The following is a 13,752-nucleotide window of genomic DNA, read 5'->3' as shown; positions in this document are numbered from 1 at the left end:
CGGTCATCTGACTCTGTCATCGAGAAATACTGTTCATTCTACGTCAACCTAATACAAACTGGAACTGGAAAAGACCTATCTCATTACTCATATAGCGACTGCCTGCCTGGTGTTACATGGTAAGAATACAAGAATATCAATCTATATGGGCGTGCTAAATCGGCCGCTGCTGTCACAAAAACGCATACATTTTCGGAGAGTTAAATATTATACATCCGAGGAACAAAGAAGTACCGTAGCAACTTTAACAGGACGGAAAGTGGAAATTCTCATTGCTCCAGGATTTGATTGGGGAGTATGTAAGCGTGTTCTGAAATCACCAAAACCAGATGTTTCGACTGTCAACAGCCTTCACAGATGTGGGTACCAGTGGCATTCGTCCAAACTCGGCAACAAATCTATCGACACAGTTGGTTCTTTTTTCAGTATGACCTCCTAAGGTACTGATACCAGTTGAACCAATCTCGAATATTTTACCTGAATGAAAAGTACAGTAATGTGTAGCGAGACATAAGTAATCAGAAGAGAAAATACTACAACAGAAATGAAAAATGAATGGTGAATGGTGGTTAGGTATTGCGAATGCACTTTTTGGTATGCATCAGCCAAAGTGACAATTAGAATATGCAGAAACATCCAGTCCAAGTTTTCAAAGGATGATAAAACACATGTTCCTAGGTGTAGCCTAAACGAACAGAATTTCATTACATCTACATGTCACCGACATAACTTGCTTTTTTAAGATGTTAACAAAAGAAAGTCAATTCTTTTCCAAAATGTAGCGAAAACAGGAAGCGTAGGTCTACTCCTAAAAATCATATGAAAACTGATGGCATTTCCATTATTATTCTATTTATGCTGGTGAAAGAAGTAGTCCGGACACTGCAGATTCCAGGGAGCAGATAGATGCCCGGCTAAGACATGCCTACTCTTCTCCTAAAGTTCCGTGTAAGATTCCTCCACTGCATTTTTAGAATTTGATCTTATTTATGATGCAGAACTTATTATGGTTTGTCTTCCAACTCTTATAACACATCTATCTGTAATATTATCTCATTTCAAACTAATTCGGATTATAAGGACCGTGAGTAAAGCAAAATAGCTACCTGTTGCACATCATATGATATAAGGCCGAACAAAGAAATGCAAGAAAGAAAATTTTAAACGAAGCAAGCCATTGCAGAGGATATATGATTACCTTTCACCCATATAGGGGGAGCATTAGTTACATTTGCTACAAGAAAGGACATTGCAATGTCTTCACAGTTCCTGGTGAAATCCAACCCAATATTAAGTGAAAAATATTTACAATTAAACAAAAACCACACACTCGCATGTGCACACAGCTCAAAAGAAATATAAATAAGGGTAAGAAGCAAATAACAAAGCAAAAGGGCAAACCTGTTCTTGGTAATAAATTCTTTGATTGACGCTGGCATTTCATTTGTGTATAAACTCAGGTACTTTTTGTGGAAGAAGGCTGCCTTAGACAGTACCATACTGTATGTACCCGTCCACCAAACTGACCACCATCCACCATATATGTAGTGATTCTCATCACCTTTCTGCACAGTGAGCATAAAAACTGGTAAGACAGCTGACAAGTGTGCCATACAGAGTTTTCTAAATTGTTAATAAGAAATGGGGTTTCTTCAGTAAATGTTGGCTCGCCTAAAGTATAGAACAAATGAACAATACATAGTTTCGAGCTCAAATAGATCAAAACCAACTTTGTACCTCAAACAGAAATTAATATGAGTTTTCCAACCAAGAAACTTAAAATATAGGGAAGACAGCAAGAGCGTTGGATAATACTCTCTAAATGACGAGAAAATGTAGGAGATTGAGGCATACCGGATCAACCCAGTGCATCCGAGGCACAAATCCAACCATTGTATCCGATGCACTTTGCCAAACATCAAAAGCAAATTCTACTGAAGAACAAGGGAATATAACATCATCGTCAATTGAAAAAACAGCATCTGTTCTCAAATCCTTAATTTCTTTAAATCTGTTGTTCAAACTGTCTTCCTTGTTGATATCATATTTCAATTCAACTTGTCGCCTATCTCTCGTGTTCAGATGTACAATGTGATCCAGAAATTTTGTCAGAGAATCGGACGGAGGACTTGGCTCACTCCACACAATATGTATTGAATCAAGCCGAGGGCATTGAGAATAGTGAGAAATAGACTGCTTCAGAAGATCATATCTCTTCCATGTGTTCATTACAATAGAATACCCTTTCCTGCATACAAATTGCAAATTTCAGCATGAATACTTAATAAATCGTATCTCTCTACTACGATACAATCAACAATAAGACAATCGAAAAAATTCTAGGAATGTGCTCTTTAGAAAACGAGAACAACACAAAGTCAGCTTAATCTTCCCAGTCTTTCCCAAATCGAAAAATGGGGTTGAAGCAGAAAAGTGACCATATCCTTAATAGCTAACACTCCGTTTCCATCGGAATCAAAGCTCCCGCTCGAACCTCTGACCTCTCGGTCACAAAAGAGCAACCTTTCCGTTGTAACAAGGCTCGCCCTCAATCCGTGGAATCAAAATTCTTAAAATAAATCAAGAAAAAATATACCTGACCCCATGGATTATATCTAATATGGAAATTATTCGCAACACTCCAATTAAGATCACTAATCCAAAAGTTCAGAGAAGTTTGGGATTGTATTCAAATCTTTCTTAATATAGAATTTAAAAGAAAGTAGAACATCAAAATACAAACACCGAGCTTAATTATTTACTAAAAATAGAGTTATTAACAGTGATGTGCAAGTGGAAGCTTGAGCAATCAAAAGATTAGCGACTAATACGGATATGCGGAGATTTTGGAAAAAAAAATCTAAGCAATTGTACGAACCGTGAATCCGAGGACCGTTCCAGAACCGCAGTGTGACTCGTCCATCCCATAAAATCCGAAGCTCGATTGGCGAGCACGATGAGCGTGAATCCGATGCAACAGCACAGCAGAAGCTTGACCCTCATCGATCCAACGGTCGAGATCAGCAGCTGCCGCAGCCTCTGTACCGTCCTACGGTTCCACACGCTCCCTCTCATCAGCGCCGTGGCCTTCGCCAGCTCTGCCGTCGCACCAAACCTCGCGCGCCAAGCCCCGCGAAGATTCGCCCGAGCCCGAACCAGATACGAGTCAGCAAGTCAGCCTTCAGCGAGCTCTTCCACAACTTCGCTTTCGTCCCTCGCCGGTAGAGAGAGAGAGAAGAGAGAGAGAGAGAGAAATTGATTCAGCGTGGCGCGGGGGTGTAACTAATAACACGACGATGAGCGATGGACGGCTGAGATCAGATTAAACACGGGGCAGCTGGAGCCGTTGATCTTATCGTCGAGTTCCGTACTCACATTTTGTTCTCAGATCGGGAGCCGGCTGATGGGGAAATAACTTGCCGTTTGAGATTTCCTGTGACCGGGGGCAGACGTTTTCTATTTTTGTCAACTGGGCAGGGGTTTGTTTAGGGTGTGAAACGGTGGACGGAAAGATGGGTGAGAGCGAACGTGTACGACATCGAAGACGTTGACATAAGGGAGTTTTGTATGATATTTTATTGTGGGTGATGATTTGATGGAAAAATAGGACGCCGTGTTTGAAGAGATAAAGGATCGTTTTTTATTTTTTTCCCGGACGTTAAGGACTCTTCGGATCGCCAGTTTTTCAACGCCGTTTCTCGTCTTTGTATGTTTTTTTGTCGATTGTATTAGAGTAGAGTGGATTTATCTGTGGGTAACGGTATCGGTTTTTCTTTTTTGGTGGATGGGGTAAGTGTATGGGTTAATTATCCAGGTCAAAGGGTAAAAATATTATAATCGTGTCATATTGTTAGTTGAAATTCTTTTACGCGAAGTAGTTCAAATGTTACAAGTTTTTTTTTTTTTTTTTTTTTTTTTTTTAATGAGACAACTAGTGGCTTATTCACCCTTTATAGACTTTGGGAAGACTCAGAGGCATTTAAGCATTCTCCTAGCCACAAGTCTAGCTTCCAACCCAGCAGCGGGTTTCGAACTCGAGACCCTCAATTTTTTGTTTTGAGGAAGCCTCGTAATTCGCCTTTTACCACTAGATCACCAGCTCATGATTGTTTGAATATTACGAGTATTAGATGAATCGTATAATTTGAGTGATTGTTTTTATTATTATCTTGTGAATTCATATTATCTAATACTATGCAGCGTTTTAAAAATTAGTTGGGCCTACCGGCTCGTTTTGCAATGGACTCTAAATATTCGTTTTTGGACAAGCAATGAAATTGAAAGTCCAAATGCTTCATCCAACGACCCAAATGGAAGCGATGAAGAACCGACCAAATTAGAAAGGCCTCAACAAATGAAAGAGTCAAAGTCCAAATACTGATAGTCTCATTGGTGGTGCCTCTCGGTTTCTTTATTCTCTCTCAGCCCTTGGTCCAAACAACTAATTGGGCCTACCGGCTCGTTTTGCTCAAAACGCTCTCTCATTCAGAATTACGCATTCTTATATTAGTTTCTTAATCCACAAATGGCACTCTTATGTTCATTTGTGACAATTAATGAAAGTGTGTGCTGTCCATACACTTATTTTTACCTCTCACACACTCGTATTAATTTTTGGTCGTCAGATCGAATGAATCGAAAAAGATCAATGGATCAAAAATAGCAAGAGCATGTGGAAGGTAAATAGAGTTGTGTGAATAGTATTATCCTTAATGAAATACCGTTACCACCTCTCTAATATAGATGAGACTCGTTTAGGGGTGGGTTCAGTTCAATTTTATTCGGTTTTATTTTTTTTTGGCTCGGTTTCGGTTCGGTTTTTTATAAAATCTGTTTTTCCATCTCAAAGAAAGTAAAGGAAGAAAAAAAGAGAAAGAGAAAGAAGATGCAAGAAGAAACAAAGAGAAATAAGATGTAGGGAGGGTCGGGTGGGGAGAAAAAAAAAAAAAAAAAAAAGAAAGAAGAGGGTTGGGTGGGGAAAAGAAAAAGGACTTGGATTATGGGTTAATGGTTGGTCTAAAACAAAAGCTTAAAACTTGGGTCTAAACTAAAATTGGGCTTGGAATATAAACACTCAAATATTAAATAAATAAATAAACTTAATTATATTTAATTTGGTTAGGTTCGATTTGATTTGGTTTTTGAATCATCGAAACCGAACCAATAACTTTTGGTTCAATTTGGTTTTTTTTTCGGTTCAGGTTTTTTCGATTTTTTTCAGTTTTCGGTTTTTCCAACCCACCCCTACATATGTTGGTAGGCTTTCCCTTTATTAAAAAGGTGACATAAATATAGTATGAAAAATATAATAAATGTGCATTACTCAAACAATGAAAACCATATGTAATGGTGGTTTATGAAACATATAGATTTTTTGTGGTAAGATTTAGTCCACGCACCACTTTACTCATGACTCAACTTTTTGAAGACATTCTATCCAACATCTTACTGTATAATCGCTATGTCATACAGACGGAGCAAAGAAATATTGGATTATTTCATTGTTATCAATTATAGCGACCGATGACAGATTTCATGAAGCGTAAATGTACTAATCACACGTGTCACAAGTTTAGAAACAAAAGTCATTACCACAATTTGGTCAATGAAATTCCGTCCTTAACCTTTTGTGAGTTAGGGATGTAATATTCACACATCCCATTTTATTTCTTATATACATTTTGAATTTTCGGCCGTTAAATCGAATGAATTGAAGAAGATCAACGGATAAAAATTATCAAAGGGTGTGTGAGAAGTAAAATAGGGTGTATGGATAGCACAATCCTTTGTAAGGATGTGGATCCTTTCCTAATTGTCTTCATAGGATCCTATGGATCCATTCATTACGGTTGTTTATCAAATATCGTAAGGTGTTAGATTCTGTTTGTGTTCAATTTTAATAAAATAATTTAAAATAACTTATAACCGCATAATGATCAATGAACTGATCACTAAGATCTTCACAAAGAAAATCCGGATAAGATCCTATTCCTTTTTGTGAGGCCTGTGGAATTTGCATGGTCGACGGCGATAGACCGGCGCTAGTGGCCACAGTGGAGTCACTGGTCATTAATTTCAACTCAAATAACATGATTTCCATGCGCATTACAGAGAGAGAAGAAGAATGATGGAATGGGCGGCGAAAGTCGGTCCTTACTTTAATCGCATTATTGCTTCCCAAATACCGCAACATATATTTCTTTTTTCTTCTCCTTCTTGAATTGGTGATTTCGTCATCAGAAGTTAAAAAAAGAAACAAAATCTACAAAGTGTAGTGCACATCAACTGCCCAATAAGATCCTTTTTGGATTCTTTTGACGAATGTTATAGGAATCTGTAAATCGTGTTAGTTCATTATTTATCGTGCGGTTAATTTTTATTATTTACTGTTTGTCTTTAATTTTAAATAAAAATATTTAAAATAAGTACGACGAACGAATATGATTTACGTATCCTCAAAATCCTCACAAAGAAGATCCAGCGAGGATCCAGATTCATCAATCGCATCCAAACCCCTGGATCAATACAGGACATCGCAAAGTACAAAGTGCCAGATATATATACGAAAAAAGAGCACCAAATACATTCTCCTCCCAGTCCTCATAAACCCTAATCTTTAGATATGGTTGACACAAAAAATGCCCAAGCTGGCCTGTAAAGTGGAAAACTTGACACTGCACATCCATGTCAGAACCTACGCGAGAGACTTTATGCCATCGAAAAAGATAGCATGTGATGGTATACACTTGTGAATGTATAAATTAGCAGTGAACATACGTTTCTAGTTAGCTTTATATAAGAAATTTGAGGGTAACCTAGGATTGAATTAGATTGCATGCTTTGATTATAATGTCTGCCACGAAGGAAATTCATTAATCTGTTGCTTGCAACCAAAGTTTATAAGATTTGTTTTTACATCTTTAAAGAGTCGCATAGTGGGCTTATATTTTTTAAATTCCATCGGACTCTGTTAATTTAATAAATTATCCTTGATCTTTGTTAATTACTTTTTAAATTAGGACTGATGGGTGCTAATTACCTAATCACTTGTTCCCATCTTTTATGTGATGATTTGAATATGACAGAACATCTCGCTTTTTGGTTGCAGCATTTTTATAAATATTTCTGTCAAGGCTTTATCCATCTTCCAAAGAGCTTGTGCCTATCTAAAAGGCCGTGCAACGTGGACGAACGACTATTTACATAACAGTTCGCGGTGGTGGCTTGGGGTTTTTTTTTTTTTTTTTTTTTTTTAATAGAAGCAACATAGTGTTTCATTAATTAGAACAACTAAATACAAGAGGTGTTAGATAGACACAAATTTTTTAGAGGTGGAGATAGTTTGCACAAGATACAAATAATTCTAAACCCTTATACAGCTACCACAAAAAGGAGTTATAGGAAAAATTATCACAAAGACAGCAGACGCGACAGTCTGAATACCGGTACTCTAACATAAAGTCATCGCTAACAAGACCGCATAAATCGCATAAGCAACATAAACAGATCACCGAAGCAATACAAAATTTAACGTTGGGCAACACGAATCTCCGATTATGGCTTTGGTGGTGGAATTTAGTTGGAGATATTTTTTTGTTACGAGTTGAAAGTTTTGTGTTCCGATACTTTTGTCAAATTTAACGCGGAGCTGATTTTCTAGGGCAGCTATTCTTATGATTTTCCGGTGAAGTGGTTGCGGCATTTTGATGGGGTTATGTTTTTCGTTTTCTATTTGTCTTCTTGTTAAACGGGCTTATTGGATATTCTCTGCTTTTATTGGGTTATTTGTTGTAACTTGAATGGAGATTTTCCCATCTAATGAGTTTCTATATTTTCTCGACAAAAAAAATGTATATATATTATATAATAGTGTCCTATTGATTTACAATTGTAGTTTTTTTTTTTTTAAGTTTTAAGTCATACATAATAAGTCGTTGTCGGACTCTTTTTACTATAATATCGTTTGTAATAATAATAAGAAATTTAATTCATTTGTTTCATTTGTTTTTTTTTTTTTTTTTTGAATTGCAGCAAAATAAAATTATAGACAAGAAGCAAAGTAATGGCCCTAATCCAAGGGGCGGCTGCAGCTACATAATTATAAGAATCAATATGTGTGTGTGTGCGTTAGAAGCGATTTGTCACCATGTGTTCAAAGATTGTGAGCCATTCTATTATCTATATGGTTTTTTATTAAGAATATTTGTCTCATTGTTGTCCAACATTAGTTTTCATGCAAACCAAGTAGCAAGGTTAAATATGACATTTAATTATGAGAACTTTTTTAGTGCGGTATGTCACGTGTTATTATATAATTTAAGGATTTTTTTTTTTTTTAAGTATCTCTCAAACTGTTCAATAACGTCGTACTCCAAACACACCGAAAAATATCTTGTAAATTAGGTTAATTAATCAGTGCAGTACTATTGTCACTTTCTGCACAAAGTCGAATCTCCTCTCGTAAAATAGAGTAATTTAGAGCATTGGATCGCCAACAACAAAAAACTTGGCATGGCACCTTTTGAAGCCAAAGCCTTGAGCAAAGTATGTCTTTCAAAAATATAAAGAATCCGCATACCAATCCACTTGTGAAGCTGACTAGCGACTACGGTGGTGCACATGTGGTCCAAACAACACTTTGATCCTATTGTAGTTTTTTCGATTCGAAATCAAGTTTCCCTATCATCAATTGCATACAATCATATACATATCTACGCTTACTTGGCTCGCTGCAAAATGTTTTCGAGTTTGAAACGTAATAATGGCGGGCCAGGCCGTCCAAGCTCCATCCATGTGCTGCCTCAAAATTTCAGTACCCCACAAATTCTGGGCCACAACAAAATAGAGGGAACATTTATCCCATAAAGAATGGGAGATGATTAAATGTAACAACCACATTCGACATTATTTTTCATTATCTAGAAGGAAAATGTTATTAGCACTTTAAAATTTGTATTCTATATTTTTTACTTTCTATATTTAGAAAAAAAAATATACGAAGAGTATATAATAAGATTTTTGAAGTATCAATAACTCTTTCCATCCAGAAATGTCATGCGAATTGCGATTAGTACATAATTAAACTAACGAGGCTCCATTACAAATGCATTGACAAGTTTTTTATATATTTTTTGTGCATACTTAATTCCATGATTCCGTTACAGCCTTGTTAATACGCTGTTTAAGCAAAAGAAGGAGCTGTCAGCGTGCAGAGCAGTTCGAGAGTCTGTGAGTGTTTGCAGTATTTGGCTGGGTTCATATTTTTATATGAACATAACATAATTAAATTGATCGAGAGAATCAAACACATCACAAGATAAATGATTGAAGGTTTCTTTACCAACTGCCCACCTTGCAATTTGCACAAAAATGGATTTAACTAAAAACACGAGCCAAGCATGATCATCTGCACTCCACCAGACTTATCAATGATCACGTCCAGCATCATAGTTTGCGAGAGATTGGTGTGCTTTTTTCTTTTTTGGTTTGAATGTTACAGTAATGACGGTGTATTTACTAATATTAGAACTTGAAATATTAACTTAACTATATAATATAGTAGATGTCGAATTTTGCTAGAGATTGTGACGAATTACAAGTCCGTATACTAAACGGCACGTCTTAAGCTTGATTTTTGGTGTTGAAAAATCACACGATGATGGTTAGGGAAGGCTGAAACGTCTTTATGTGTTTTCTCAGCTTCCAAATACGTGGACTACCGTGACAAAATCACCAACTTATCTCATTTTTAAAAGAAAAAAAAAACAATTAAAAGTCACTTTACTCGTGCATAGATAACTAACGTGAAGAATATGTACAAATTTAGTTATCAAATCAATTTTAGACGTTTGATTCGGCTTTAACACTAAAAATGTGCTTTCTAGAGCAAACCACACCTCACAACTTTGCTCTCACTTAAACTTATCACGAATTGAGACCAAAATCGATTGAAACATAACCGTACCCACGTTTTAGTAACAATTAGATACCAAAATTTTGTCAAAGAAACCAAAATTCAAAGAATAGACCCGTTGGTCTGTCTCATGTCATCAATTGAAATATGCACAGTCTAAAGCGCTGTTACACTGTTTATGATGTGATTGGTCGGTGCAGTTTTATCTCAAGCAATTCGCGAACACAATCGTGCCACGGGGAAAATAACCTATATTTCCCCTTATTTTCATTACCGCATTTACGTACGTCACTTTCCGTGAAAGCTAATGAAGTGCTAGAATATCATTGGTCGGTCACATGATAATAAAAATAAAATTAAAAAACATAAAATAAAATCAAAATTAATAGAGCCGTTGGGTCCCGCCACCACCCTCCCTCACTTCACCAGCTTCCAAAACTCGGTGCGCTGGCCGTGCTATATATACTCCCACTCTGTAAACCCACTCAAATCACACCCACACCAACTCACACTCTCAGATCACAAAGATCCAACGGTCATCAGTCGCCGAGAGTTCGAGAGCGAGAATGGAGGGCAAGGAAGAGGATGTTAGGCTGGGAGCGAACAAGTTCTCGGAGAGGCAGCCGATCGGTACTTCGGCTCAGACCCAGGACGAAGGGAAAGACTACAAGGAGCCACCGCCGGCTCCACTGTTCGAGCCCGGTGAGCTGACGTCATGGTCGTTTTACAGGGCCGGGATCGCCGAGTTCATCGCCACTTTCCTGTTCCTCTACATCACAATCTTGACGGTGATGGGCGTCGTCAAGTCGAAGTCGAAGTGCACAACGGTCGGGATTCAGGGCATCGCTTGGGCTTTTGGCGGGACCATCTTCGCCCTCGTCTACAGCACCGCCGGCATCTCCGGTAATTAATTTCCCCCCCCAAAAAAAGCAGCCGTGTCATTAATCCGTTCTTAATTATAAGTAAATCTTGATTAACGGTGGTGATTATTGTTTATATCTCAGGTGGTCACATAAACCCGGCGGTGACTTTCGGGCTGTTTTTGGCCAGGAAGCTGTCGCTGACCAGGGCGGTGTTCTACATGGTTATGCAGACCCTAGGAGCTATAGCCGGTGCCGCCGTCGTGAAGGGCTTCGAGAAGAGCTCCACCTTCGAGATGCTGGGCGGTGGTGCCAACTCTGTTGCCCATGGTTACACCAAGGGTCAAGGACTTGGTGCTGAGATCATCGGCACCTTTGTCCTCGTCTACACCGTTTTCTCCGCCACCGACGCTAAGCGTAGCGCCAGAGACTCGCATGTTCCGGTACGCATGTCTAGTCTTGGATCATTTGCCTAGCTGAGCTTGAACTTCCTGAGTTTATTATTTTGTTGGCGTTTAATTTGGTTTGGTGATTAACTGGCTATGAATTTTGAATGCGTTTTGACCAGATTTTGGCTCCGTTGCCAATTGGGTTCGCCGTGTTCTTGGTGCACTTGGCCACCATCCCCGTCACCGGAACTGGCATCAACCCAGCCAGGAGTCTTGGCGCTGCCATCATCTACAACAAGCAGCATGCCTGGGATGACCACGTAAGCCCTCCTGATCCCAAAAGTGCTTTTATCAAATGAAAGTGCTTTCCCCACAAAAGCGCTTTTAATTATCCAATTTCAAAAACGGATTAATGGATTCTGAATTTTTGTTTCTAACTTTTGAGTATATAATTTTAATGTTGGCAGTGGGTTTTCTGGGTTGGACCGTTCATTGGGGCAGCACTTGCAGCTTTGTACCACGTGGTTGTGATCAGGGCCATCCCTTTCAAGTCCAAGTGATTACTGTTAATTTACATCTTAAATCGGTTTTATGATCGTCTTTCAAGCCAATCTTCGATCAAGTTTGTGTTATTTCTCATCTGTAATGCTTGTTGTTTTAAGCGTATTTTGTACGTAATTAAGGGATTAAGCTGTTAAATTAATTGTGATGTGAGCAAGCAAAAGCATGTGTGTTGATGGATGTGTATCAAGAATCAAGGGGCCCTCCATTCCATCTTTTTTAGGGAGAGGCCCCACCAATCCCGTCCGTCTGATGTGAGTGCTCATTTCCTTTGTATCTAGTGGCTGTGAATTTATGTATTTTTCAATTCAGAAAGAACACCAACCTTTATTTCACCACAAAACATTTAGCAAGAAGACAAAAAAATTTGATTGTTTTTTATTCACTTGGGAATTGAATAAGAGGGAGGGGGTGAGGGGTTGTTGAAGTTAGGTAGCCACCTAGCCAACGATGATGTGGTGGTGTCTTCTTGTTAATTGAGCTTGACTTCATGTTTAAATAATTCACTGGTCTCGCGTAAACAAAACCACATTTCATTTGCATTTGCATTGCCACTTAATAATAGTAATATTTATCTTCGCTAGTAAGTAAACGGTTTTAAACTTGATTTTTATCAAAAGAGAAATTGAATCATATTATTATGGTTAGTCTAATGTGAGGCTGATCCTACTTTACCCCTTTAGCGTAGATGATGAGCATCATAATCTCGAGTTCAATTTATCATTTTGGTTCTTAAAATTGACATAACTTTTTATTTTGGTTCTTAAAATTTTAAATCAATAAAAGTGGTAAGAGTTTTGTCAATCATCATTCGTTTTGATCATTTCGTGCAAATTTTTGTTAAATGAGGTTTAAAATTATAAAAATACCTCAACTTAATAAACAATGGACTAATAATTTGACAAAAATTCATGGTATTTTTGTTATTTTGGTTATTATTTAATGGAGATTTTTCACGAAATGATCAAAATGATTGATGGTGAACAAACTCAGAGACCACTTTTACCAATTTCAAATATTAAAGATCAAAACGAGAAGTTATGCCAATTTTGAAGATAATTTTAGCTAAAAAGCCTACTTACCATACATTTACTACCAAAAGAGTAGTGTTCTCAATCTTCTCTCTTTTGTCTTAAAGTCCCCATCTTTTAATAATCTGAACCATAAAATTTTGTCGTTTTAAGTAAACATGCCATAATGATTCGAAGGAACTTCAGAATATTGGAAACTTAATTAAATTCATACGAGTGACTGAGCATTCATAATTTAATGAAATAATGTCATGGCCCTCCTTGTACGGACTTATCAACAAAACATCAGAGCCTGCTCCACCAAATATACCATTGGCATCAAGCATGCGCGACATATGACTTCAAATTTCACAATCGCTCATGCAATAATTTGCTCATTTGAGCTGGACCGTGGTTGCGTGGTGCATGCTGGGAAATGGGTCCTGGCATCACCCAATTGCTGAAAGGCGAAAGCCGACGTTTGTTGATTAGACGGATCGAGCAAGTCAGTAAAAAGAAAAATTGTTATGATTTTTTTTTTAGCTGTTAGTTTAGTTTTTTTGGAGTTGTTGTTTTTACATTATATTGAAATTCGTGGTTTGTACACGTAAATGACACACACGTTAGAGTTATTTTAGTGAATATCGATATTTCTTCAAAAAAATTGGAAGTGACAAGTTTTTTTTTGTTTTTTTGTTTTGAACAAACGATATTATATTCACTATGAAGGTGAAGGGAGGAGTTAAGCCTCACCATGAGTTAAAATGTAGAAGTTAGATCCACTTCTACCCTTTAACATACCTTAAATGATGTTAGCAATCAAAATTAATCCAATAATATGAGATTTGGTAGAGAGATTATTTTAAGATTGAAATGAGGGGGATGAAAGTGGCTTCAAAATTTCAAATCTCTTGTAGCAGATTTGTGCCAGATTTACTTGAGCTAGAACCTATTTGGGCCAAGATAGGCCCATTAAACCACTTTGATGCATTACATATAATGTGACCGTTGGGCTTTTT

At 37.5% G+C, this 13,752-nt stretch overlaps 2 protein-coding genes across 2 annotated transcripts; one reads left to right on the top strand and one right to left on the bottom strand.

Moving 5' to 3' along the window:
• Positions 1–65: 65 nt before the first annotated feature.
• On the bottom strand, positions 66–3,549 carry EPC1 (Nucleotide-diphospho-sugar transferases superfamily protein). The gene is made up of 5 exons (XM_068473055.2): positions 2,879–3,549; positions 1,855–2,248; positions 1,402–1,565; positions 1,199–1,269; positions 66–477 (listed from the first exon to the last, which is right to left on the bottom strand). The coding sequence occupies exons 1-5, from the start codon at positions 3,073–3,075 to the stop codon at positions 317–319; spliced, it is 987 nt and encodes a 328-aa protein (XP_068329156.2). The 5' UTR covers positions 3,076–3,549; the 3' UTR covers positions 66–316.
• A 6,824-nt stretch (positions 3,550–10,373) lies between these two features.
• On the top strand, positions 10,374–12,066 carry LOC137733856 (aquaporin PIP1-2). The gene is made up of 4 exons (XM_068473052.2): positions 10,374–10,816; positions 10,918–11,216; positions 11,342–11,482; positions 11,630–12,066. The coding sequence occupies exons 1-4, from the start codon at positions 10,480–10,482 to the stop codon at positions 11,720–11,722; spliced, it is 870 nt and encodes a 289-aa protein (XP_068329153.2). The 5' UTR covers positions 10,374–10,479; the 3' UTR covers positions 11,723–12,066.
• The last annotated feature ends 1,686 nt before the right edge of the window (positions 12,067–13,752 follow it).

Source organism: Pyrus communis, chromosome 7 (genome assembly GCF_041283825.1).
Source record: "Pyrus communis isolate YQ-2024b chromosome 7, ASM4128382v1, whole genome shotgun sequence".
Lineage (NCBI taxonomy): Eukaryota > Viridiplantae > Streptophyta > Magnoliopsida > Rosales > Rosaceae > Pyrus > Pyrus communis.
This window is presented reverse-complemented; position numbering and strand designations above follow the sequence as displayed.